The sequence below is a fragment of the Phocoena sinus genome, chromosome 7, assembly GCF_008692025.1.
Source record: "Phocoena sinus isolate mPhoSin1 chromosome 7, mPhoSin1.pri, whole genome shotgun sequence".
NCBI lineage: Eukaryota > Metazoa > Chordata > Mammalia > Artiodactyla > Phocoenidae > Phocoena > Phocoena sinus.
Window position 1 is genome coordinate 32,850,100 of NC_045769.1, and position 27,014 is coordinate 32,877,113.

Sequence of the window (27,014 nt, forward strand, 5' to 3'; positions counted from 1 at the left end):
TCAGCTATGACAACCCAAGCAGGCAGCCTGAGAGGTCCAGAGAACATGATGATACAACACAGTACTGACTGGGACTTCCCTGGTGGTCCAGTGGTTAAGACTCCACACTCCCAACGCAGGGGGCCTGGGTTTGATCCCTGGTCAGGGAACTAGATTCTGCATGCCACAACTAAAGATCCCGCATGCTGCAACTAAAGGTCCCGCACGCTACAATGAAGATCTCGTGTGCCACAAATAAGACCTGGCACAGCCAAATAAATGAATATTTAAAACAAAACAAAACCAAATAGTACTGACAATAATGAGAAGGTGGAAATTTGATATACAGATGTCCTGATGGCCCTGTGAATAATGGCTATCAGTTAGAAATAGGAACTGGAAAGGAGAAAGACTAATCAGCAGCTGGCCATGGTTAAAGGCCTTGTTCGCTTAGTTTTTGGAAGCAAAACTGTGCAGAGGAGCCAAATGTTAATTAATGCTTCCGGTAAACTCAACAAGCCAGCCTCAAATCTCTTTTTTTTTTTTTTTTTAATTTTTTTTTTTTTTTTTTTTACAGCCTCAAATCTTGAATGAAAAGTGTGAGTTTCAAACAGAATTGAAGAATAAGGAAAATATGGCATAAAGCATTTACTGAATGTAATTTTTAAAAAGTAAATACTGTAGGATGAGTCAAAATGGCATCCTCGGGCTTCCCTGGTGGCGCAGTGGTTGAGAGTCCGCCTGCCGATGCAGGGGACGCGGGTTCGTGCCCCGGTCCGGGAAGATCCCACATGCCGCGGAGCGGCTGGGCCCGTGAGCCATGGCCGCTGAGCCTGCGCGTCCGGAGCCTGTGCTCCGCAACGGGAGAGGCCGCAACAGTGAGAGGCCCACGTACCGAAAAAAAAAAAAAAAAAAAAAAAAATGGCATCCTCTTAAGATTTATCAGCTATTCTACAACTCAAAAAAGTCACAAAAGTCTTATAATGGGCAGTCTGAATATTTTTAGGAGGAATGAACAAAGTTACAGAAGGTGAGAAGGAAAAGAAAAGAAACCTGACCAAGTAGCTATTACATGCTAAATACTGTTAAGCCCTTGAAAAAGTATGCCCTCATCTGTATGATGTCTGGAATCTGTTTAAAAATAATCCAGAGAGAAAATAGGGGAGGTAAGTCGGGGTATAGATAAAGTAAGATTGCGTCTAATTTGCTAACTGTTAAAAGTTTGGTGATGAGACTACAGATGTTCATTATACTATTCTATTTTTATTTAAATTTTTCATGATTTTTACACTAATTATTAGAGAAATGCAAATCAAAACTACAGTGATGCATCACCTCACACCAGCTAGAATGGGCGTCATCAGAAACTCTACAAACAACAAATGCTGGAGAGGGTGTAGAGAAAAGGGAACCCTCTTGCACTGTTGGTGGGAATGTAAATTGGTACAGCCACTATGGAGAACAGTATGGAGGTTCCTTAAAAAACTAAAAATAGAACTACCATATGACCCAGAAATCCCACTACTGGGCATATACCCTGAGAAAACCACAATTCAAAAAGACACATGCACTCCAGTGTTCACTGCAGCACTATTTACAGTAGCCAGGTCATGGAAGCAACCTAAATGCCCATCGACAGATGAATGGATAAAGAAGATGTGGTACATATATACAATGGAGTATTACTCAGCCATAAAAAGGAAGGAAACTGGGTCATTTGTAGAGACGTGGATGGATCTAGAGACTGTCATACAGAGTGAAGTAAGTCAGAAAGAGAAAAACAAATATCATATATTAACGCATATATGTGGAACCTAGAAAAATGGTACAGATGAACCGGTTTGCAGGGCAGAAATAGAGACACAAATGTAGAGAACAAACGTATGGACACCAAGGGAGGAAAGTGGGGTGGAGGGGTGATGAATTGGGAGATTGGGTTTGACATGTATACACTGATGTGTATAAAATGGATGACTAACGAGAAACTGGTATATAGAAAAATAAATAAAATAAAATTCAAAAAAAATTTTTTTCCATGATTTTTAAAATTATTTATCATATATAATGTGAAAGTCAGTGGGGTGTATTTGTGTACTTGTGAGTGAATGTGGGTTTAATCTATATAGAACAGTAAGGACTCCTATGTAACCCTCCAAATGGGACAGATATAGGCCCATCAACTATAAAAACCCTGCATGAAAGAAGGAACGCATTAACTAAATTGGAAGCATTATTAAGGAGGTGTAGTTTCAGAGGAGCAGGAAAAATGTAAGAAAGAAGAAATTTTAACAGAACAGAAGAACGTTGGGAGGCGGGGGGAGCAGCAAACAAACAGCAGGAAAATCTACTTCTCAAACAAAGGAAGGAAAGGTATTTTTTTGAGTAGTTACTCTGTTCTAAGACCTGTTGTTAGGTATTTTACATCACGACCTCATATAATCCTCACAGCAAATTTGTAACGTGGATGCTATTATCCTCGATTTAAGATGAGGCAAGAGGACCTCCCTAATGGTCCAGTGGTTAAGACTCTGTGCTTCTAACGCAAGGGGCACAGGTTTGACCCCTGGTCGGGAAACTAAGGGATCCCTGCAGAGTGGCCAAAAAAGAAAAAAAGAGGCAATAAAAGCTCACAAAGGCTAAGTAACACACAAAGAATCATGCAGATACTAAATGACAGAAATAAGATTCAAAGCCTTTTGCCCAAGCTTAAAGTCTCTGCTCTATACAATACTACTACTTCCCAAGAAGCTACATTAAACATACAACAAAATAAAAACTATATTGGTTTCCTTTGTAGTTTCACATTTTCAAATGCTATTCTCCGAAGGAGTCTGTAGGTTTCACCACAACTGCAAGGGGTACATGTCTTAAAAGAAGCCTAAGAATCCCTAACAGAGGGTAGAAATTGGAGAAGGGCAGAGAGAAGGCAGAGAAACAAGCAATCCACATAAGATGATGGAAGCTTAAACCAGGATGGGAGCAGTGCTGGTGGAGTAGAGCAATTTGAAAGATATTCAGAAGGTAAAAGTGACATTAGAGACTCTTTTCAAATGTAATTTTCTAAGAATATTTACTGTTATAAAAATACTTATCATATAATGGTAAATAAAAATGCAGTCTAAAACTATCTATATAGTATAATGCTGATTGAAATTCTACTGTACACAGAAATGACTGGAATGATGCAAAGTATTTTAAAATGTTAAACATGGTTATCACCGGGGAATGAACAGCAGTAAAAATGTTTTTTTTTTTTTTCTTAGGGCTTCTCTAAATGTTTCCATATTTTATAAAGTGACTAGCAGAAAAAGCATAATTTTAGTTATTTTTGGAAATTTTCTTCTCTTTTCTTTTCTCTTTTTCTTTTTGGCCGAGCCACAGGTCATGCAGGACCCTAGTTCTCCAACCAGGGATGGAACCTCGAAGCCATGCTCACCCCACCCTCACCCCACGCCCGCGGTGCAAGTGCAGAGTCTTCACCTGGACGGCCAGGGAAGTCCCTGCAAATTTTTTAACGATGGGGAAACGCTTACGATACGTTTTATAGTGGAAAAGTATATAAAATTGTACATACAATATGATCTCAACCATATTAAATATCTATAGTCAAATTATGGGTGATTTCTTTATACTATCAGATTTTCCACGTTTTCTTTAGCAACTATATATTACTTTTATATATTACATTATTTTTAAATGGCACAAATGGATAGATTAGCTTTGGACAGAAGGAAGGATTCTTCAAGATTTAAAATAAGAAAAAAGAACCAAGGTTTGTGATGGACAGAGTCTACTGGTGGGGGAACAGGCTACTGAGGGAGTTCACATGTAAAGGACTCCATAGTCTCAGCAAAGCAGGAGGCTAGGACATCTACAGCAAGCAAAGGGGTTGGTAGGACTGGCAGTACTAGAATAAGGGTGAAGGTCTGCAACAGCCCTGTGGGAGCACAAGGAACTGTGAGGCAGTGCACAGGGCTTGGCTAAGGGTCTTTAGAAACAAAAAGGAAACGGTACGGATTAGTATTGTTCTCAACCTTTGTAAATGATTTGCTGAGCTTCTTAAAAATGTCAGGTGCCACTCCCAGTGATTCAGTTTGTCCAAGTAAAGGCCCACTAATCTGCACCTTAAACAAGAAGGAGTGTTTCAGGTGAGTTCAGACCATATTTTAGGAAATGCTGGTTTAGTCTGGTCTGAAAACAATGGACAAATCTACTGATACATAAAATGTCTTCAGGTTCTCTCTGCTCCCATCATTCCAACTTACATAGGGAGTCTAGATGTTAAGATTTTTGTTTTGTTTTTGTTTCATTTTAGAATTTCAGGAGAATAAAAATCAGCTTAGAGGGACTTCCCTGGCGGTCCTGTGGTTAAGGCTCTGCGTTTCCACTGCAGGGAGCATGGATTCAACCCCTGGGTAGGGAACTAAGATCCCACAAGCCTTGCAGTGCGGCCCGCCCCCGCAAAAAAAGAGTAAAATTCAGCTTAGAAAGACAGGTAAGAAAAGAGTAGGAAAGACAAAGACACACTAATAGTTAAAATATACAGACGGTCTCCGACATACAATTTTTCAATGTTACCATGGCACAAAAGCCATAAGCGTTCAGTAGAAACAGTCCTCTGAACGTATCTTGATCTTCTGCTGGGCTAGCGTATGAAGTACGACACTTTGTGACGCTGGCAGCGACAGCAGCCATAGCCCACAGCCAGCCATGGGACCATAACAGCAAAGAGCCCATAAGCTTACAACCATTCTGTACCCAGACAACAATCTATTTCTCACTTTCTGTACAGTGTTCAATAAATTACACGAGCTAGTCAACACCCTATTATAAAATAGGCTTAGTGTGAGATGATTGTGCCCAACTGCAGGCTAACGTAAGTGTTCTGCGTATGTTTAAAGCACGCTAGGCTAAGCATGATGTCCAGGAGGTTAGGTGTATTTAAATGCATTTTCAACTTAGGATATTTTTCAACTCACGATGTGTTAATCAGGACATAACCCCATCGTAACTCGAGGAAGATCCATATACTATTATCTGTATGACAGAACTCCAGGACAAACTACCTTACCTTTAGCAGGAGAGCAAAATTACTCCGCAGAGAATTAGTCACACCATTTTCGTACATTTTTTTCCTCATGAGGTTTTCACTCACGTTCCCACTATCAGACTGATACCTTAATAATGACTTTAGCATGGTTTCAAAAGGGTCCGCTGAAACAGACAAATTAAACATTTCAAAGGCAAAGTAATCACTCAAAAAATAAATAAATCTCCAGCAAAAGAACAGAGATCAGGGAGGTACGGGACTGTAGCCAAGAGACTATGAACTTTTTTTCACAACTCCCTTGTCTTTCCTAAATGTGAACAGCTCAAGAGGCAATAAAAATTGGCAAGAAAGGGCTTCCCTGGTGGCGCAGTGGTTGAGAGTCCGCCTGCCGATGCAGGGGACACGGGTTCGTGCCCCGGTCCAGGAAGATCCCACGTGCCGCGGAGCAGCTGGGCCCGTGAGCCATGGCCACTGAGCCTGCGCCCCGTCCAGAGCCTGTGCTCCGCAACAGGAAAGGCCACAACAGTGAGAGGCCCGCGTACTGCAAAAAAAAAAAAAAAAAAAAAAAAAAAGAAAAAACAGAAAACAGACCCAGCCCAGAGAGCCTAGGTTCAAGTCCCAGCTCCATCACTAATTAGTTGTGTGACTTTGGGCAAATAACTTAGCCTCTCTGTACATCAGTTTTCTCTTCTGTAAAGTGGGGATAATCATAATACGTACTTCATAAGGTGTTCTGAGGATTAAATCAGTTAACGTGCGTTAAGGTCTTACAATAATGCTGGCATATAGAAATTGCTATATGAGTATCTGAAGAACAAAATAAAATAAACCTATATCATCATATTAACGCCTGAATGTATCCTTTAATGCAGCCATTAAAAAGTTTTAAGTTTTTATTATGAATAATACTAATGTCTTTTCTCATCTATGTGATTATCAGCTGATGATAATTCCTTAAGATAAGTCAAAGGTCACTGCCAACCTTCTCTCCAGATAGCTTGTAAAACATTTATACTCCACGTTTCTCCATTCCCTCACCAACAATGAGTTTTGCCAACATTTTTCATCTCTTCTAGTCAGATGAGTGAAAATCTCATTTTTATTTGCATCCCACTGATTATTAGTGAGATTGAAATCTTTTAATTTGCTTACTGGCTATTTTTATTTCTTCTTTTTTAATTACCTTGTTTTTGCCCATTTTTCCACAATTGCATTTTACTTTTCTTATTAGTTTTCATTTACTTTATATATATATATACGTGGTAAATAGTTCCCCCATCTCTCTTTTAAACTTCTTCATGGTACCTTTTTATTTTACAGAAATATAGTATGTGGCCAACATTTTCCTATCTCTCTTTTTCATGGTGTTTTTTATTGTACTGAAATTTTTTCATTTTTATATAGACAGATTTACCCATCTTGTGATTGATGGCTCTTAGATCTCGTGTCAGGGTACAAAAGGGCTTATCAACAACCCCCTCAAAAAAGTTTAAGATTTAACCATTTTTTCTTCTATTACTTTTATGACTCCAAATTTTAATCATTTCTAATTTATTTTGATATAAAGAGTGAGACAGGGACTGAGATTTATTTTTCCAAATAGCTAACTAGTTTTCCCAAACCATTTATTACCTTTCCCCTTTATCATAAAATGCTACCTTTATCATATATACTCGGTTTGTCTACTGGGCTACCTACTCCATTCCATCAAACCGTCTAGTCCTATCACAGTACAAGATTCTTTAAGTTAATCAAGTTTTATAATACACTGTTCGACTTGATGGTACAAGAATCTCCCGCACTAATGTTCTTTCTAGATGTTTCTTAACTGCTCTTGTACCTTTACTCTTTCAGACATACCCTGGAACTAGTTTTTCAGGTTCCAAAAAAATCCTGTTGGCATTTACACTGGGATTTTTTTCATACATATCTATAAACTGAAGGAAGAAAATAATCATTTTACAATACTGTGTCTTAAATGAAGTAATTAATATAAAGACTTCAGCACAATGTCTGGCATATAATACAAAGTATTTAATAAATGTTAGCTATTCCTAAGAACAATGTATGGATCTTCATTTATAGACATCTACTCTAATTAAAAAGAAAATTAAACTTACATGTCTTATTGGGGTTGATATGCTGCTTTAGCACATCAACACTGCCCAAACTAACCACAAGGCGCCTGCCAAACCAGAAAGAGACCACAGGCCCATATCTCTCATGCAAATTAACCAGGAACTCGTGCAAACTTCCACTGTTCACAATATCTGGAAGATTACCATCTCTGAAAAAAGAGCAACATTTGACAAAATAATCAATTTAACATGGAAGAATCAGAAAAACAATACTAGTTGATTCTGAATTAACTGTGTCAACAGATGAGAGCAAAAATACACAAAATTCAAATTACTGCAAAATCCAAAACTGAATTATATTTGACTTCTCTCTTTCGGTAGTTACATTTGGATATGGATTTGTCTGATATTTTGAGAATTCATAACACTTCATACCAAATAAAAAAGGTATATGAGGAACATCTGACTTAGACACTGGAAAACTATCCAATTTTTGCAGCAACTCATTCTGAGATAGCAATGGACACCGTCATTGGCTATTAAATCACAGACTAATTTAAATCAGCTATGGCAACTTTTTCTTATTTCCTTCTATCTTAATCCTTTCTTTCTATTTTCAACACTCTCTGGCTAACAGAAGTGAAAGAAATTAAAGGTTTTGATTTATACAGGCTTCCTTTCTGTTCTTAACAAAGTTTAGGTAGTATGCCCAGAGATAAGTTTAGAGAAAACAAAGGAATGAAATAAACTGAGTAATCTAAAGATATGGTTTAGTTTTGATCCAAAATTAAGAGTTGACTCTACTTGATTTAAAAAAACAACTCACTTTTCTTCTGTTGGAGTAATCCCTGGAATTCCTGCAGCTTGTCTGGAAGCCTTAGGGAAAAAATTTTAAGAAGTTTAGTATAATGAATTATCACATATCCCATAAGTCAGATGCATTTTCCCAAGACATCTGCAGGACCTTAAATGATGGTTTTCCAAATTGGTTGAATCTCAGAGATTATTTCTATATTAAAATACAAAAACTGGATTCTTTGTATTGAAAAGCATTATCCTAATATTCCTCCTCTCTATCAACTAAACGAAGGTGTTGAAGAATTTAACATCCATTCTTCATCAATTAATACATAATCAAGTACATTTTTCTTTGTTCTGAGACTATATATGGTCCCATCTGGCTTGGCTTTCAAAAAAAAATCAATGTCATGATTATAATAGTTTCATTCCTAAAATAGTTCTTCTCTTTCTAGTCAAAGAATTTACCAAAATACAATGTGATATTCATCATTTGCTTTAATGCAGTTATTATTATCAGGGTCATACAGTCAGAAAGGTGTCTGGTATAGAAGTAAATAACAAAATAATTCATAGCAAATTGTTAAAGTGAGAACCTCTGAGGAATGAACTATGAAAAAGTTGGGGGAATTTTCATGTTTTACAATTTTGTACTGGGTTTATGGTCACTGGGTTTAGAGGCTAGTGTCTTTTTTTTATTTTACAACAAGCGTATTACTTTTATAAGATATCTTGTAAAACTATTTTTAAATAAACTAAATATTTATAGGAAAAATAACCTAAAATAGTCAACTCCAGAATCAATTCTGAATTTTGTCAATGATTTTAGCTAGTACTAATCAGAGTTTATTTGTCTGACATTCTGCCCTTTTCCCCCCTACTTAACATTATACAAATAAATGAATATTTATTTATTTGAACATTTAAAGGCTAAACAGTGTTCCACTATGTATCCAGAATTGTGTAATCATCTTCCTGCTGTAGTGTTATAAAACATCTAGGCTATTTCTTTCTTTCATTTTCTCATTGTTATATGTAGTGCCATGAAAATCTTTATACAACTTTACTTTTTTACTCCTTTGGGGTATGTATGCCAAAAGAGAGATACTAGGTTGAATGATACTAACTGAAGAGTTTAACAGTTTGTACTAAATCCTATAAGAATACTATCTAGGGGCTTCCCTGGTGATGCAGTGGTTAAGAATCTTCTTGCCAATGAAGGGGACACGGGTTCAAGCTCTGGTCCGGGAAGATCCCACGTGCCACGGAACAACTAAGACCATGCACCACAGCTACTGAGCCTGCGCTCTACAGCCCGCGAGCCACAACGACTGAGCCTGTGTGCCACAACTACTGAAGCCCACGCACCTAGAGCCCGTGCTCTGCAAAAAGAGAAGCCACCGCAATGAGAAGCCTGTGCACCGCAATGAAGAGTAGACCCCACTCGCCGCAACTAGAGAAAGCCCATGCGCAGCAACAAAGACCCAACGTGGCCAAAAATAAATAAATAAAAATAAATTTAAAACAAACAAAAAAAAGTAGTAGTCTGAAGTGATAATCTTTCCAAAAAAAAAAAAAATACTATCTAGGTTATAGTATGTGCAACTTGCATTTAACTGATGACAATGAAACCTACAATGTAAAATTTTGTCATACAGTCTCATCAATAATGGATACTTGTCAAGTTTGATATTATAAAAAGTGGGGAAAAGGATGGAAGGAACTCAATTAGAAAAAGAAAAAGTCAGTCATATAAAAGAAGCCAACTTTTTATTTTCTAGGTTAAAATTATTGACTGAAACAAGTTTCCTGACTTCTCTTTAAACATGGTAGATTGATAACACTCATCAATGATCTCTTCCTGAAATCCCACAAAATGAAAGTGAAGATATAAAAAAGGAGAAAATACCGATAAAGAGAATGGGAGGAGACAACAGTGGACGAACAATCCAACCAATTTTTTTGGAAGTGTTAAGCTGTTGGAGTAGTGATTAATTTACGTAGTTGTGAGGCCTCCTCTGGGGGTCTGCAGAGGAGAATTTCCACAAGAAGCAATCACATTTGCACTCAGTAACCAGAAAGGCAGGGGTAAGAGGCAAGATTTTAACCATTAGCAAAAAGCCAGTATACAGATCCCTCAGACACCATCCTTGTGATTACCATCCTTCTGGAAAGAGACCTTGAGACTACAGATTCAGGAACAACCGGCTGGTGGGTGGTGGCCCCTATAATTCTAAGGGGAAATTATTCCCAACTTAGAATTTTACACTAAGCCAAACTATCATTCAAGTGTGAAGCTAGAACAGAAAGATTTTCACACAAGCAAGACCTCAAAAAATGTATTTTCCTCAGAAGTCTATGCGCTTTGCATAAGACAGCTCCTACACCAACCTCCACCCTTCAAGAGGAGAAATGAAGAGTGAGCCCCAGAACACCAGGCAAAATGCTCTCCTGCCCTTTACTATATCCACATCTTCCACATAGCTAAATTGATGAGATCCCCAAACTGGCATGCACCTGGCAAGACCCTGCCAAACTCCCTGATAATCGTAGCCTCACCACTATCATCTACCTTGAGACCATCCAGAATGTTACTATGACCTTTTTCCTTACCTACATTAGACACCATACTAAGCCCAGGACTACCATCCCCAGGTCTTCCCTCGTCCCCCAGACTCCTATTCCTACAGAAGTTTATCTTCTTTCCTGACCCATCTGTCCCCAACTCAAAACTCCACCTGATCTCAGCCACTCATTCCTATGGTTGTACACTAGGTCTTGACATTACCAATAACTTCACCATCTCCAGAGTTTTAACATCAAGCATCCAAATCTCCAAGCACCTCCTATTTTTCCTTTTCACTATTTTTAACATCTTGACTCCAAAAACTATTTTTACCCCAAAAGGACTTTTAACCCACCCACTCATATACTCATTTTCCACTCTCTCCAGCTGAGATTCCATGGTCCATTATAACCACTCCCTTGCCCTATATCCTTTTGTCAAAAGCACCTAGTAAAACACCAATTCTAATTAAACCCAATAGTCTGTCAACTGCCCCTGTTTCCACATAGATGAAGAAAAACTGCTGGAAGGGCTTCCCTGGTGGCGCAATGGTTGAGAGTCCGCCTGCCGATGCAGGGGACATGGGTTCGTGCCCCAGTCTGGGAAGATCCCACATGCCGCGGAGCGGCTGGGCCCGTGAGCCATGGCCGCTGAGCCTGCGCGTCCGGAGCACCGCAACGGGAGCGGCCACAACAGTGAGAGGTCCGCATACCGCAAAAAAAAAAAAAAACTGCTGGGGAAAAACACATCCATAATGACTAGTCTTATTTTAATTTCATGACCCTCAAGTGAGTTGCCTGGTAATCTCATTTCCCTACTCCCGCACTCTCCTAACCTTCCAGATGGCTATTTCTCAGAAAATAAGATTCACTGAAAGTTCCAGATTGTGCAGTTGCAATACTCCAATCCAACCCATTTACCAGCGAGAATATTTAAGGTGTTCTGTCATTGCCAGTGATGTATTTGGCACTGTGCTGCTGCTTTACAACTTCTACAAAACCACCACCTTGCTTTGTAGATGATCCCTCATCCATTAGCTCCTTTGTTTTCAGAACCACCTTCCGGGGTTGAAGAAGGCAAGAAGAGAAAGAAGGCCGGAAGGAGATTCAGAGATAAAGCACTAGGCTAGGTGAAGCTCACAGCTAACCTCCCCCTGCACAGGGCTCCTTCCACGACCGCTTTATTTAGCCCGTGAGGCCCTGCGAGGAACAAGACCCGGTCTGGACCTTAAGGACTTTGGATTTCAGGAATGAAAGTCGAAAGACAGATGGGAGAGTAGACGACAAAAGAAACACTGGGGGAGAATCCTTGGGAAAGGGGAAAGGCGTGGAGCAGCCTGGCGTTTCCTCCCAGGCACACTAGAAAATGGAACTGGAGTGGGCAGAGTTACTGCCCGAAAGCCACCAAAGCGCTTCAGACCCGCCCTTAACAGTGGCGTGGCGAGGGCAGGCGCAGGCAAGCCCGACCCGCGGACCAGCCCTCAGCCCCCGGCGGCCGCATCCGCGCTGCTGAACCACCTGCCCGCCTCACTCGGCGTCGGAAGGCGGCCGTGTGGCCCGCGCCGCTCCGTCCTCAGCGCCAGCACCGCGCGCGCCCGCGAAGCGTCACATGCCCCGGAGCTGGACTGAGCCGGAACCGCAGCAGGAGCTCTCCCCGCACCCACTCCGGGCCCGCCCCCTGCGGCCCGCCGCGGGCAGGGCGACGTGGATGCGGGCGAGACCGAGGCCGAGCCGGCGGTTACCGGATAGAGGTAGAGTACGGCTCCCACCAACGCCAGCAAGAAGGTAACGGCGAATATCGCGAAGTCCAACATGGCTCCTCCGCCCGGGAGCCACGTCTTGGTTCCACGCTCGGCAGCAGCGCCTCAGCGTGCTGGGACCCGCGCAACGGAGGGGTGTGCGGGGCCGCCCGCGGAACGAGCGAACGAATGGACCGCTGGGGGCGTGGCCTGGGCCGACAGGGCTGGCGAGGGGAGCAAGGGAGCGCGGAGGAGCTCTGGGAGATGGGAGCCGCGCCCCGAGGCGGGATTCCGGCGGACGCGACTCCTGGCACGCCCGAGACTCCAGACACGCCCACGACTCCGGGATCGAGTTGCTGGGGGAGGAGGAACCCTGGCTTGGAGAAAACGTTAGGAGTTATCATCGCTGTGCCCCGACCAACACTTTTCCAAGTAGATTTAAAATATATGTAATAACAAAATCTAACTGAACTTTATTGCACATGTCTGGATGTTCTATAATAATCTAGTGGTGTTTGGATCAAATATAAAATATAGATACATAATTCACACATTATATATTTATTTCATAAAATTTATTTTTCTTCCCTTTACTTCAGAAGAATCTCTATTTTTAAAGTCAAGATTTTTGACATCATTTGTCTTCTGTCTGCAGAAATGCCAAATTATCCTGTCTTCGGTCATTGTGGTTCTTGGATAGATTTTCTTAAAACAATCTCAGGCTTATTGAAGCATAATTTATGTATAGAATAGTTTTCTTAATTCTTTCAAATTGAAGAAATTTTGCTCTGTTGAGGCAGTAGCAACTGGAATTATCAATAAAATTTTTAAAGTAATCTTTAGCTTCAGAAATGAACAATGACTTTAATCTATTGTGTTCAACTGTAATGGAGTTGTTGCATATGGTAACATTGTTATTGCAGCAAATATTATAAAACAGTTTAAATTTATCATAACAATTGTATCACTTATATTGTGATTCTCACCATCTCTTAAAGCGATAACTAGATCTGTAGGGTAATATAAAGAAGTGGTACCACACTTTACTCACATCATATCTAGACCTACATATATATTATTTTAAAAGAAACAGTAATTTAATATGGAAAAGTGTTCCTAAGCTGCCAATTGCAACCACTGTGGTCACCACAATAATTGTTGAGTACTTCCAGTCCACTAATGGAACCCTAAGAGAAGAAATAATGTTTCATTATGCAAAAATCTATTGTGTTTCTGCTGAGAACAAAGATTGGCTAAAGTAATTTATCTATTTTTATCGACTTGCTGAAGCTCAAATACTCTTTCCACTGTTATATTCTCTTCCAGTTTTATAGCAGCACAGCCTACAAACCTTTATAGCATTTAGATGCAGTCACATTTTATAATATTTCAAAGATATAGAATGTGAGATATGAAGAATTTCCCTGGAGCCTGAGCAGTATTAGCTATGAGAATGGATGTTAACAGTTTCATTGACCACAAAATCCTGATTAACCACCAAATCCTGACTGACCATCGAATACTGATTTGCCCATGCGTTCTTTAACTTTTTTATGGATTTGTGATATGTGGGTAACTCCCAAGCATGGGCCTGTCTTGCTCTGCTCTATAGGTGGTACTGTCCATATAAAAGGACACTCAGTGGGTTCCCTAGCCCTCTGATCCAAATTCTGGTTGGATTTGGCCAACGGGAAATAGTAGCATAAGATGACAGGATGAGAGGAAAGTAAAGTCAAGATAGTCATTCTACTGGCTTTCATGCTGTGGACTCACTGTTTACCATAGCTCCTGTCATATGGCCCTTCCCATACAGATAGCCTTTCTAGTAAATGGAACTCCCTTCTTGCCACTTCAGGCTTAGGGTTGGTGATGGCTCACCTCTGCTGCTAGTCTTGGAGCACTGAAACCTTGTGGTTTCCTTAAACCTTTCCCACACCTTCATAAATATTTCCTTTACTGAACTCTCTTTTAATTACTGGTTTCAGCATGCCATCTGTCTCCTGCTGGGACTCTGATCCACATGGCAATTATTATTGCCATTAAATTGCCTGTTTGGTGGGTGCAAATTTTTTTTCTCAATTCTAATGAATAAGGATAAACAGATACAGTTTGCCTTTACCTAGTAGAGACAGCATTACACCATCAGTGTTTTACTCCAGGACTTCGTCAGTTCTCCTCTGTGACATAATAAGATAAAATTTCTAACTTATTTGTAATGGTATTCCACACAATATCTTGCTTGTCCATTACTCTGATGACATACTAGGGAAGTTTGGAATGAGAATTACCCACGATGATTGGGCTTTGCTGGGCCTTTTTCTACACACCCACCTTACTCTCTTCCTGAGAAAAAACTTGGAAGGGAAGTTAGCCTCTGTAGTTTTTCTGAGGGCCACAACTGATACTTATAATCTTCTTTCTCTGCTATCCATGGTAGATTCTCTTTACTCAGCTACCAAGTCTTGAGGCTTGATTAGTCTGGAAGAATGATTGGATTATTCTGAACTGCCTGAGTACCTGGTAATCATGTACTTCTCAGACTATGGTTTTTCTCTTTGCAGTCACAATTGGGCAAAGAAGTACAAAGTAGTGCCCAAGTAAATCACCTGGGTTCTACACTATTACATATTCCATTGTGTAATGGCAGCTGTACCTCTTCCTAATTATCCAGGTCACATCGGCAAGCTATTCTGATGCTTTATCTGGATGACAGCTTGTGGGTGATGTATGTGATATGACCAGTGAGTTCCATTGTCATGGGCTCCCTCCAGCACTTATTTACTGTAAAGTGGGTCCTTTGGTCTGAGGTGATGTTATGTGGAATCCCTTGCCAATGAATCAAATACTCCACTGCCCTTAAGATAATGGTGCTGGTTAAGGCCCTGTAGACATAAAGGGCAAACCATGTACATAAAATACATGTCTGTTCCTATGAGAATGAACTTGCCCTTCCAGAATGGAAGGGGCCCAAAATACATAACTTGCCAGCATGTGGCCCATTGGTCTCCTTGAGGAATTGGGCACTAAGCATTTATCTTTGTTGTTGGTAAATTGGACATTCAGTGGTGGCAATAGCTAGACCAGCCTTGGTAAGTGGAGGGTTCATGCTGTTAAGCCCATGGATAGTCTCCATTTCTGCCATTGTGGCTACTTTGTTCATGTACCTACCCATTGCACCGGCCCTGGTGTGGCCAGTGCAGGGACTACCTGACATGAATTGAATTGGTTGTTTAGTCCACTTGATTGTTTAATGCCTCTTTCATGGTGGGTGCTAATATGTGACTCAAAGATTTTCACACTTCTTTCCCACTCTCATGTCCATGTGCCTACCTCTATCCCAGACCTTCTTGTCTCCAATCTTAAAATCTTTTTCCATTCATGTCTCTCAGCAGCTGGCCAGGCCTTTCATCACTGCCCATGATTCCATATATATGTATATATTCTAACTTTGGGTCTCTTATCTTTCCACATCTTATCTTTCCACACAAAGTAAATGACATGGTGCACCACTAAAGATCTGCCCATGGAGGTGGTTTTCCCTTGCCACTGTTTTTCAAAACCACCCATAAGTAAAGCTTCAATGCTACCCATTTTTGGCTTTCCCCACATACTGAGCCATCCCATCTGTAAATGAAGCTTGGTCCTTTTCTTCCTCCTCCATCTGATCATACAAGATCACTTATAAAACCGAATGTGTTAGCTGAGGAAGGGGCACTGGTACGACAGTGGTGGATACTCTGGGGATCTGGGCTACTTGCTCATGCAGCTTATGTCTTCCCTATGGTCCTTAAGATGTGGTGGTCTGACAAGGCCTAGCAGATGATAGGCAGTGTTGGGAAACTGAGTCTCTTAAGAGCAAGGTATTAACTGCCATTTTGTTCTGGACGTATCTTTTCTAGGATGTTTGTACAGCAAACTACTTGGAAGGCAGAAATAGTCTCCTTCTGGAGTAGAAGGCAGGTTTGCTTCCTCATCAGTATTAATGTTTCCCTCCAGGGCAAAGGTCAGGAAGGTGTGCTTGCAGCCCATTATAAAAGATTCAGCTTTCCTAAACTCAGATTCTTTAGCTGTGACATAAGATTGTAAAATGTATTCTTATGAGTTCATCTGCAAGTTTATAGTTGTAGGTTTTACATTTAGGTCTATAATTTGCTTCAAGTTAATAAATCATCAGTTCCAGCACCATTTGTTGAAAAGACTGTTCTTTCCTCATTTAATTATTTTGGCACATCTGTAGAAAATCAATTCATCATATATATGGCCACATCTAAAGGCCTTCTATTTACTCCTTTTGACCTACATGTCTATCCTTATGCTGGATAATCCACAATGTCTGATTCCTGTAGCTCTAATTCTTGAAATCAGAGTTAAGTCTTCCAACCTTGTTCTTTTTCAAATTGTTTTGACATTGTGTCCTTTGCATTTCCCTATAAAATTTAGAATCAGCCTTTCAGTTTCTTCAAATCTATTTTTTATTCCACTTTTCCAGCCATATTCTGTAGTTTCAGTGTACATGTCCTGCAAATATTTTATTTCCTAAGTATTTAATATTTTCAAGATATTGTAAACTGTATTTACAATTTTTATTGCTAGAATACAGAAATATGATCTATTTTTGTATTCACCTTGTATCTTTGCTTGGCTCATTTATTACATAAGTTCTACTGTTTTGTGTACATAGATATCTTAGAATTTTCTACATGCTTGTTAACCACAAAAGGATATTTTTACTGTCTCCTTTCCAATATGTATGCTGTTTTATTTCTTGCATGATTGCACTAGCTAGAGTCTCCAGTACAATGTTGAATAATAGTGAGAATAGGTATTCTTACCTTATTCCTAATTTAGGAAGAATTCAGTCTTTTACATTAAATATTATGTTAGCTATAGGTTTTTCATAAATATACTTTATTACGAAAGTTTTCTATTTTCAGTCTACTGAGAATTATCTTAAACAGGTGACATTTTAAACATTAACCCAATCTTAAATTCATGGGATGAACCACACTTGGTCATGAGGCATTATACTTCTTAAACACTGCTAGAAATGATCTGCTAATATTCACTTAAGGATTTTCGTGTCATCGTTCATGATAGATAATGGATTGTAGTTTTTTTATTTTAGTTTTGGGAAGATGAGGGTGATGGGTAGAATTACATATCTCTCAATATTTTTCTCTCTTGCATGCAGGATCCTAAATCCTAAATTTCCCCCATTTTTTCCTCTTTCACCAACTAGTCTACAAAGCAATTGCATTTCTACATTCTTCTTAAGAATGTCTTCTGAGATTGCCATGTCAAATCCTACACACTAAGTCCACTTTTTGTATGCAGTACTCTGATCCACTCAAACTCTTGTTCAGTATTTTTGCACTTAGGATGGGCTTTCTCTTTCTGGGAGTCTTTTTTTTTTATATAGCTCAGTCTTAGGTTCTCTAATCAACTACCCTCAAGTTTTTCTGGAATCTCCTTGCTTTCTGTAAAGGCTTACTATAGAAACTTAAGAGATAGCTCTGTTGGAATTTGCTTTTTATATTTCTATTTTTAAGTAATTTGATGTTTGTCGTGTTATCTGTCTTCTTGATATCTTGAAGGCATGGGATATTTGAGGATACATTTGTTTTTGTTTATCTGTATAGTTTTTTGGAGGACATGTGGAGAGATTTAGACTTAGGTACCTATTGTTATCTTAGGCACCCTGTAAGTCTAGATTCATCCAGATTGAATCCATTAATTTTCCACCTTCCAAAATTATACTGATTATCTTCTCTATTTTCTTTGTCCTTTTAGGCTTACACCCTCATCCTTGTAGGTTTATGCCTTCACTGTTGTTCTGCCAGAACTCTAATATGGAGGAAACTAAAATACAGTTACTTACATTCAATCTGTTACCCTTATCCACAAATATAAAGTGTATAGGATAGGAATAGGTCAACATCTACACTGTCAAAGTTGATGAGTAAAAGATTTTAACTGTGAAAGGGAATAAGTGTTTTTAAAAAAACCAATCTAATGTATTATTCAATTAGCTACAAATGGAGATTTCTAGCTCATAACCATGTTTCTGAGGTGGCTTTAAAACGAAAGGCTTAATACCTGTTGTTATATACAACAAAAACTGGTCAATTAACATAACATTTATCTTGTGCACATAGGACTACAGAAGAAATTCTGCTCATATGAGAAAGAAGCAGGGATCAATTTGCTGCTTAAATACTGTATTCAATCCCTTGTCTACTCAAATAACTCAGCCAATGCTAAGTTCTAATCAGACTCTATAAAATTGAGAATTACAAACCAGCTGAAGAAAACATCATTTTTTATTTGATTCAAACCCATTTTCCTATACAAAGCTAAATTTATTATGTACAAAATAAATGCATATTCTTAAAAACTGTTAGAATACAAATTTCCAAAGGACTAAAAAATGTGCAAATTTTTCAATTATTATCTTCATTCATGCTATACAGAAACAAATCAAACATTAGTTCATATACACACACTGAAAAATTTTTAAACAAAATTCAAAGTAACAAAACAAAACATACATCTTATATATTTAATTTTAAAAGGATGAGAAAGGGAAGAATGTATTGCACCAAATTAACAGTAGCTTCATTATAGTGAGAATACTAATCAAAATTATTTATACATCTTTATTAAGTCTAAAACTTTCTCAACTTTAAAAACTTTTTTTTTTTGGCATACGAATATCCATTGAGTCACAGTTTGCACAGTCAATAATTGGATATAAATAAGGCTTAATATTCTTTTTCATGGTCAATTCCAGTAGAACAAATGACAAGGAACACTTTACGATAACTACATAACTGTTTGAATTCCTTAAATATTTAAGTAGCAGCACGATTTGCAAGTATTTTTTTTAAACAATTCCAAATTTTCATCTATCCTCCTCTGAATTGACTGTGTGTGTGTGTGTGTGTGTGTGTGTGTGTGTATGCATTCAAGTCACTGTCACTTCTATGATAACACTGAAATGCTCCTATTTAATCTGGGTCCCAGAAAAACTGACATAAGAGACAAATTATATGTGTTCAATATTTTTCAGTCTTAATGAATTCACTTCTATAGCAATGCATCTGATAGAAAATGACTGGCTAGATCTCTCATTATTTTTTGCTAATTTTTTTTGCTCTAAGTCTATAAAAGCAAACAGCTGGGGGAAAGAAAGCCATACCCGTTAGGAATTCCTGAAGAGAATAGACCAGCCATATGGTTAAAGCTAACTATAAAATAAACAGTAGCCACAAAAAATTTTTGGTGATGGTATTTATGAATCGGAGACAGCAGTAAAAAGCATAATAGGAAAAAAAAGTCAAAAATATAAAAGATCTTTAACAGTAAGATGTACTGTAATATGCCATAATTTTGGAAGAAATGTAGAAACTATTATAATTAAATACTTTGAAAAATATCCAAGAAAACCAGTTAAAATCCCAAAGGAATAAAGTTATTCTCTTTAATCCCTATATAAGAAACTAAGAGGTTGAAATTTTTTCACTTAAGTCCAACAACAGATGTCTCCTTACCAGAACTACTTTCTAAAGTGTTTATTGATTAATATAATTTTAGCATTCTGACGAGCAAAATATGTATATCACAGTTAAGTTTTTTCCTCCAAAATGCAAAAGGAGTATTTGTTGAATTTGTAGGTTGAGCCCAATAAATCTTAAAACACATTGCTTAGATATTGTGGGGAAATGTTTCCAAGATAAGGAACAACAAAAATATCATTTTAACAGTAACTATTTATTTAGTACACTGGCTACCAGAGAAACTCTAGTTTTATACACATTAAGATGAAATATATTATTAGAAAAATAAAATTTTAAAAGGTCCAATTGGAATAAGACTTCTTTTTTAAAAGTCTATATTTTAATCAATAAAATATAATTTTATTTTTCAATCCCACCTAAATCCTAACTTGTTTTCTTATTCTCAAATTACAGTGCTATATTATAATAGTATTATAAATAGCTAATCAGTTTGTACACTCAAAAATAGTTATAAATTTTAAATAATGAGACAGCCATCATATTATAAGTGAAAACACACACACACACAAACATCCAAAAGTCCACTGGCAGTCAACTTTGAAAATGAATGGGTAACTTTTTCAATTCAGAGACAATATTGTGGTGTTATTATTATTATGGTAATATTTGCAAAATAAGTTTCCAAGGAAACATGTTAAAACTAAACCACAGAAAACAAATGTTGAATTAGTGAATTTCTACTTGTTCTTTTTCTCTGAATTTTCAGTTATAAGATTAAAGGCATGAAGACAAAAGTAAATACAATTTTATCTCTGTCCTTTTATTTTTCACTAAAGCCATTAGCTTCATAGGTCCAAATCCTACAATGTGTTTAGAAATCACCCACATGTGACAAATGTCAGTGAGATAATCTAAGAAGATGTATCTGATAAATTACTACAATGTATCAGAAAAGTACCTGATAAGACAGCCACTTTTACACAAGCTTCTTATACTGAAGAAAAGCATAACTCCTATAATCTAAGATGACCTTACATTTTTAATGTAGAAAATTTGAATCATTTCCAGTACAGGCCTAAATATCTTAAATGTTAATGCTTTATTTTTTGTAATACTAAGATTTTCCATATGAAAATTTAAAGAGTATTTCCATACAGAGGCTATACCTACAAAAGTCCTCAGAAGTGCTTAGGGAATTTATCCAATGCTTTTAATTAGGAAAACTACTGATTACTAGCTTCAACGCTGTAAGAGATCTAAGTCTACGTTTTAAATCTAGCATTTTGTTACTCATGTTTTTTATTAATAGTTTAAAATGTTACCTAACTCAGATATGCAAAATATTCACTGATAGCCACTAGGAACTAATACAAGCAAACACTTTTTTGGAGGCAAATTTTATTTATAATTTTCAAATGTGAAAGGTCTGAAGAGAGTTTATGATAGGAATAACGCAAACTGAAAAGGAAATTTGGTTGTTTCCACGGCATGCAAAACAAAGATAAGAAAGCCATTCCAAGCAAATTTTAGAAAAAATGTCTTCAAGGATAATGATTAAACCTATTTTTAAATAAGCCTGTGAATATCGGATCTGATTTATAAAAATGAATGGATATAATTTCTATAGCAGAAAATATTTTAAGATTTAATATAATAACCCTGAGACAATTTTTTATACCAAGAATATCAAGTAAAGAGATTCAGAGTATCCAGAGTAGCGCTTAAACTTCTGTATATTTATAAAACTTCACAGAGAAGTCTGATCTACAATCTCAGTTAGGAAACAATGGCCTTGAAAATGCTAGATTCAAATTAAAGAAGTAAAGTTGTGGCCAATGATGACTGATAACACTATATTGTTGCCTAATGTCATGAGAAAAAACACAACAAGGGCTCTGATATAGGAAAACTCTCTATAACAATGTTCTGGATGATCAAGTTTAAAGCAAATCAAATGTACGTATGATAAATGAATAAGGCAAAAAGAATACTGAGAACAGTATTTGTTTAAAGTGATAAAAATGTTTGAGGCTGGTCACTTACTGGGAAAGAACAGTTTTAGTTGATGAGAGAAACAGTAATTAGGACAAGCTATAGGGCTTCCCTGGTGGCGCAGTGGTTAAGAGTCCGCCTGCCGGTGCAGGGGACACGGGTTCGCGCCCCGGTCTGGGAGGATCCCACATGCCGCGGAGCGGCTGGGCCCGTGAGCCACGGCTGCTGAGCCTACGCGTCCGGAGCCTGTGCTCCGCAATGGGAGAGGCTACACCAGTGAGAGGCCCGCGTACCACAAAAAAAAACAAAAACAAAAAAAATAGTGTCAGGACAAGCTATGAGTCTGCCTGATAAAGGAAAACAACAGATTAGATTTAGAGAAAAAAAAAAATGTATTTCATTTCTTGTATCAGTCAAAAACTATATCCTAAAGACAGGTTTAAGAACTTATTTATGGATTACATATTTAATGATGTATTTTAAGAGACCAACCTTCATATATACACACCCCCACAGGACATTACATATTATATAATATTATTTAATATTTATATAATATTTATATATAGTCCATGCACTTGCATCTTTTCATTGGAAAGGTGATAAAGACAATGCTATTCACTTTATAAATATAAATATATAAAAGGAGCTAACCTCTTTAAATTCAATTAAAAGATTTCCATTAGTGATTTCTTTAGTAATAGCAATATAAAATATACTTAAAGGCAAAGGCCATGTGTCATCATTAAATAAAAATAGGGTATTAGGTTAACAATTTCCTCTGCTTACTCCTATTAAAGCAAAATACAAAAAATCTTCGGTAAGGATTTAACTTTCAAATCTAAATTCTAATTAATTATGAGGGCACACTTATTCCTTCAGAAGCATTAAACTGATTTTCAATACTAGTTCTTGAAGGATAATTTTTATATGCCTTACATAGAGAAAGAAGGGAGCCTAGTTAATGACAAATGAATAATTGGCATTTTCTCTCCTACAAAAGGATGTGACCTGAAAAAGCACTGCGACCTAAAGGAAACGAATAGAAACTGATTCATAGATGACATGAGCTTCACAGGCTTATATGATTTTAAACTGGCCAAGCTTCATTCATGCCCTACTCTATTTTTTCTTCTCTCCTCCAATTTTATCTAAGTAATGACAGAATACTGATTGGGAAGAGTTGAAAAAAAAATCTTATAAAGTTTCTTTATTCTCTAAATGAGTACCTCTATTGTATGTTTTAATACTTGACCTCACTTTCTAAAAAAAAATCATCTCCTTAGTATAAATTGCTCCACATCATCAGGATGCTGACATTTTTATTTCTATCACGAGTGTCAAGAAACAAAAGCAGATGAAAAGTTCTTCAAAGACAACACACTTCATATAACAGCTGAGATAATTATATTCATCATCTGAAATGTCCACCTGTTACTGCACTCTAATGATACTGTTCATTTCTCCCATTATACAATACAGAAATAATTTCTATGTAAATACACCATAATCCCTCAAGGTATATCTTCACAGTGATTTTTATCTAGTGACTTTTAATCAGTGGTCTAAACTGTTCAAAAGAGGAATTATTCAGCCAATGCTACTACTATATTTGCTTATTTAGTAAACTTTAAGTTCCATTCTTCTAGACTGTTGCTAATATTCTTAAAGATTTTCCTCCAAATTTTACATTTTTGGTTTTCACTTTTTGGAAAATACTATATAAGGGTTAATCCCACTGCTCTGAACATCTACTATTACTCTAGGTAGGGTATCTACTGTGAAAAAAGCTTCTTCATATTTGTGCTATAAAACAAATACTGCTTGTTTAGCTCCTCCATCTAAACAGTAGCAAAGTAAAATACCAAAAATTTAGGAATTTTCCCCTAATAATCTAAGTTAGATTTTTTTGTAACTTATAATCATCCAAAATAACTTCCAAAACCAATATTAAGTGACCTTAAAAATAAACATCCTTATACCAAAATCTCTAGATAAATAGGCAAAAGAAACATTTCCAAAGTTTTGATTTAGAAACAGTTTTTTAAAAATCAAATTTAAAATATGAAAACCCCATCGTTTTGTTTCTCTTGACTTGAAACCTCCTAAAATATATAAGATAAAAAATGAAAATAGAATGAAAAAACAAGAAATAAATCTTAATATATGATAATTATCTCTATTGACTTGTTTTGAGACATTTTCACCACTAGTTACTGAAGTCCTCAAAAAGGAAACCTTCACATTTGCATATGTTCTACTTTACACTTGCTGCATCAGTTTATTTCAGTGTGATTTACCTAAAACATAACGGTTTTTTACTGAATAAAACAGAGGATTGTAAATAACTGGAAAGAAAATTCTTCTATAACTTTTTACAAGTCCTAATACAAGCCAATCAAATCTATCAAAAAGTTTCCCTAAACAAAATCCTTTACTTGCCATAAATTTTGTACTCACTCATACGATTATAAAGAAAAGGGTATTAGATACCATGGGCAACAGGAAAGGACTACAAAGGAAGAATTTCTCAAAGATTCAATTGAGAAGAAAATTGGATATAAGGAAATCTATAATTTGTAGAAAAAAGAATATTATTATTTTTAAAAGGTATTGTTGTAAAAAGTCTTTTTTTCCCCCAATCGCAGACCCTTTTAATAAAGCCACCCAACCATTCATTCCTGAAAAAAAAAAAAAATGCAGCTAACATACAGAATTTCCACACAATTTTAAGGGATTCATAAATTCCCCCCAACCTGTGAAATCTCGGATTAAGGACACTCGTAGTTATAAAAACTTTCTAACTCAAAATATGACCTTATGAAAGTACGAAGTTTAACAATCTCTTTGAATTAAATCTATCAGCCTTTTAGTTTAAAAGCATAATGTAACATCTAGCTATGTATAATAAAATTAATTGTAATCCTGAAAGTTATACATAACATGAAATAGAAACGTGTATTTTTAAAAATTACTATATCCAAATGACTAGTTTAAGTTATGCATATCTTTTCGGTTCATTCATCAATCATATGAAATAAGTAAAAATGTAATATATTTGGGTATCATTGCTAACTCCAATAATTATTGGGGGAAAACAGTGTTTAATAAAGAAAAAGCCAAGAAATTTTGTACTTTGCACATATAAATTGAGCTGCAGATGCTACTTAAAGGACCCAGCTGTCAAAATCATAATGAGCATTTTTCCTTAACTCTACTACTAATGAAATATATCCACAAAATGTGTCTCTAGTTTCTCTTACTCCTACTCAACATTTATTATTTAAGGATAATAATACATTGCAATAAATTCTCATTAGTACTATGCTAAGTAGTAGTGGGATGAGCCAATGTACCAGTTTCAAAAGTCTTGTTTTCAACTTATCATGAAAACCTGTAATTTACACTGAGTTTTAAAAATCCAAGTATGCAACAGATGCTTTTAAAATATTATCTCCAATCAGAAGTTCCATAATAAAATTGATGTATTTAGGATGATTTATTCAGTAAATAGGAGAATGATTAACTAAAGAATGTATTAAAAGCCGTATCTCTCAACTGTCCCATTATTGCTACTCTTTTATTAGAAATACCTCAACTTTTGCTGTTTAGAATAAGCAAATTGAATTTAGCTTCTTTATTTTTAGAAGTTTATTTTTTAAAATGGATCTAATGATCTTTAGAAATAAACTACTAAATCTAATCAAATGTATTTTCTCAAATTCATCTTAGTGTAGACCAAGAATTAGTTAATAAGATAGATTCAGTGATGTTAACCAGAAATTTTTTTAGTGGATAATAATAATATAACCTATGACTTTATACACATATGATACCAAATTTTGGTAATCCCTAAATGATTTTCAGGGATAACAGCCCTGAAACATTTAAGATAGTTGAGAGGTGTGACATTAAAGTGATTTAATATCACATTTAATCTGTCACAGATTAAAGTGACAAAGCAATAAATCAAATTTCAGTTATCCATGACAGACAGCAGAAATAACAATCACTTGGAATCTTGAGGATTATATTCAGTCTCTCCAGCTGAAATCTGGCTGAGCCGCTTGCTAGATCCCCACAATTTTCGAGAAAGCTGACCTGAGCGCATCTGTTTAATCCAGAAAAATGAAGAAGAGATGTTATTAAGAAAGAAAAATAAATAAATAAATAAATAAATAAATGAAACTGATATACAAGACAATGATTCTGTAGAATGTACAAGAAATAGGTATTGTTAGCAGAATCATTAACATTTTAATGATTCTTAATTAATAATAATTAAAAGGCTTTCTTCATTGATTGTCTTTTAGTTGAGAAAGATTTAATACCAATGTACAAATTTTTAAATTAAATGTGCCACATATCAAAATTAAAAGACTCCCTTACTTTATATATTTACAAAACTACATTTCACTTCATTAAAATAATCTTCTCAAATTATACTTAATCAGGCAACAAGACACATAGTTGTGGGGAACTTTCTCCTCTTATATTTGCAGTACTATTAATGACAATCACAATGATAAGAAGAAAGTAAAATAACATTTTGATGAAAAGGAAGTAAATTTTAAATAGTTTGATCTAAGAATGTAAAAAAATCTTTAACAATAGCATGATAAGTAATTTAGAAAATAAGAATAGCATAAGCTCTTTGAAGGTTAGAATCATATTTTTCCACCATTAAATGTTTTATCACCTAGCACACTTCTCAGCATATAACAATTATTAATCAAAATTAATTGAATCAGTGGGTTAATGCCCCTCTAAAAGTGCTTATACTTCTACATAGGGCAACAAAACTCCACATGGGAAACATTTCTCAATCTAAGCATACGATTCGTTGGAATTACTTCCCAAGAGCAATCTTCTTTTTTTTTTTTTTTTTTTTTTGCGGTACACGGGCCTCTCACTGCTGTGACCTCTCCCGTTGCGGAGCACAGGTTCCGGGCGCGCAGGCTCAGCGGCCATGGCTCATGGGCCCAGCCGCTCCGAGGCAGGTGGGATCTTCCCGGACCGGGGCACGAACCCGTGTCCCCTGCATTGGCAGGCGGACTCAACCACCGCGCCACCAGGGAAGCCCCAGCAATCTAGTTTTTAATGGTGCTTCATCTGCTTCCCTTTTTTAATGGTACTTTTCTAGGGTCCACTTATTGGAGCGATAAAAGATAAGCCGCAGGCAAAGACACTTTGGCATGTTTGCTTTGCATTTTCATTTCCAGATGTATTTCCAAAACCGTTATTTCCATTAATCTAGTTCCACTTTAACATCTAATTTATAAATATGGATTTTATA

At 36.7% G+C, this 27,014-nt stretch overlaps 2 protein-coding genes across 3 annotated transcripts in view; both read right to left on the minus strand.

The window, feature by feature from the left end:
- Positions 1 to 12,426, minus strand: part of LOC116756568 (cytochrome P450 20A1) — a 78,620-nt gene extending 66,194 nt beyond the window's left edge. The window contains exons 1-4 of one of the 2 annotated variants that reach the window (XM_032637189.1): positions 12,213 to 12,426; positions 7,934 to 7,983; positions 7,150 to 7,316; positions 5,051 to 5,193 (exon numbers count right to left, since the gene is read on the minus strand). In XM_032637189.1, coding sequence (XP_032493080.1) covers positions 5,051 to 5,193; positions 7,150 to 7,316; positions 7,934 to 7,983; positions 12,213 to 12,284 — 432 coding nt within the window. In that variant the 5' untranslated portion in view covers positions 12,285 to 12,426. The remainder of the gene's footprint in view (positions 1 to 5,050; positions 5,194 to 7,149; positions 7,317 to 7,933; positions 7,984 to 12,212) is intronic. The other variant, XM_032637191.1, reaches the window with a different exon arrangement.
- A 6,085-nt stretch (positions 12,427 to 18,511) lies between these two features.
- Positions 18,512 to 27,014, minus strand: part of NBEAL1 (neurobeachin like 1) — a 188,425-nt gene continuing 179,922 nt past the window's right edge. Inside the window, exon 56 of the mRNA XM_032637277.1 lies at positions 18,512 to 25,829. Within this exon, the coding sequence (XP_032493168.1) occupies positions 25,728 to 25,829 (102 nt within the window). The 3' untranslated portion in view covers positions 18,512 to 25,727. The remainder of the gene's footprint in view (positions 25,830 to 27,014) is intronic.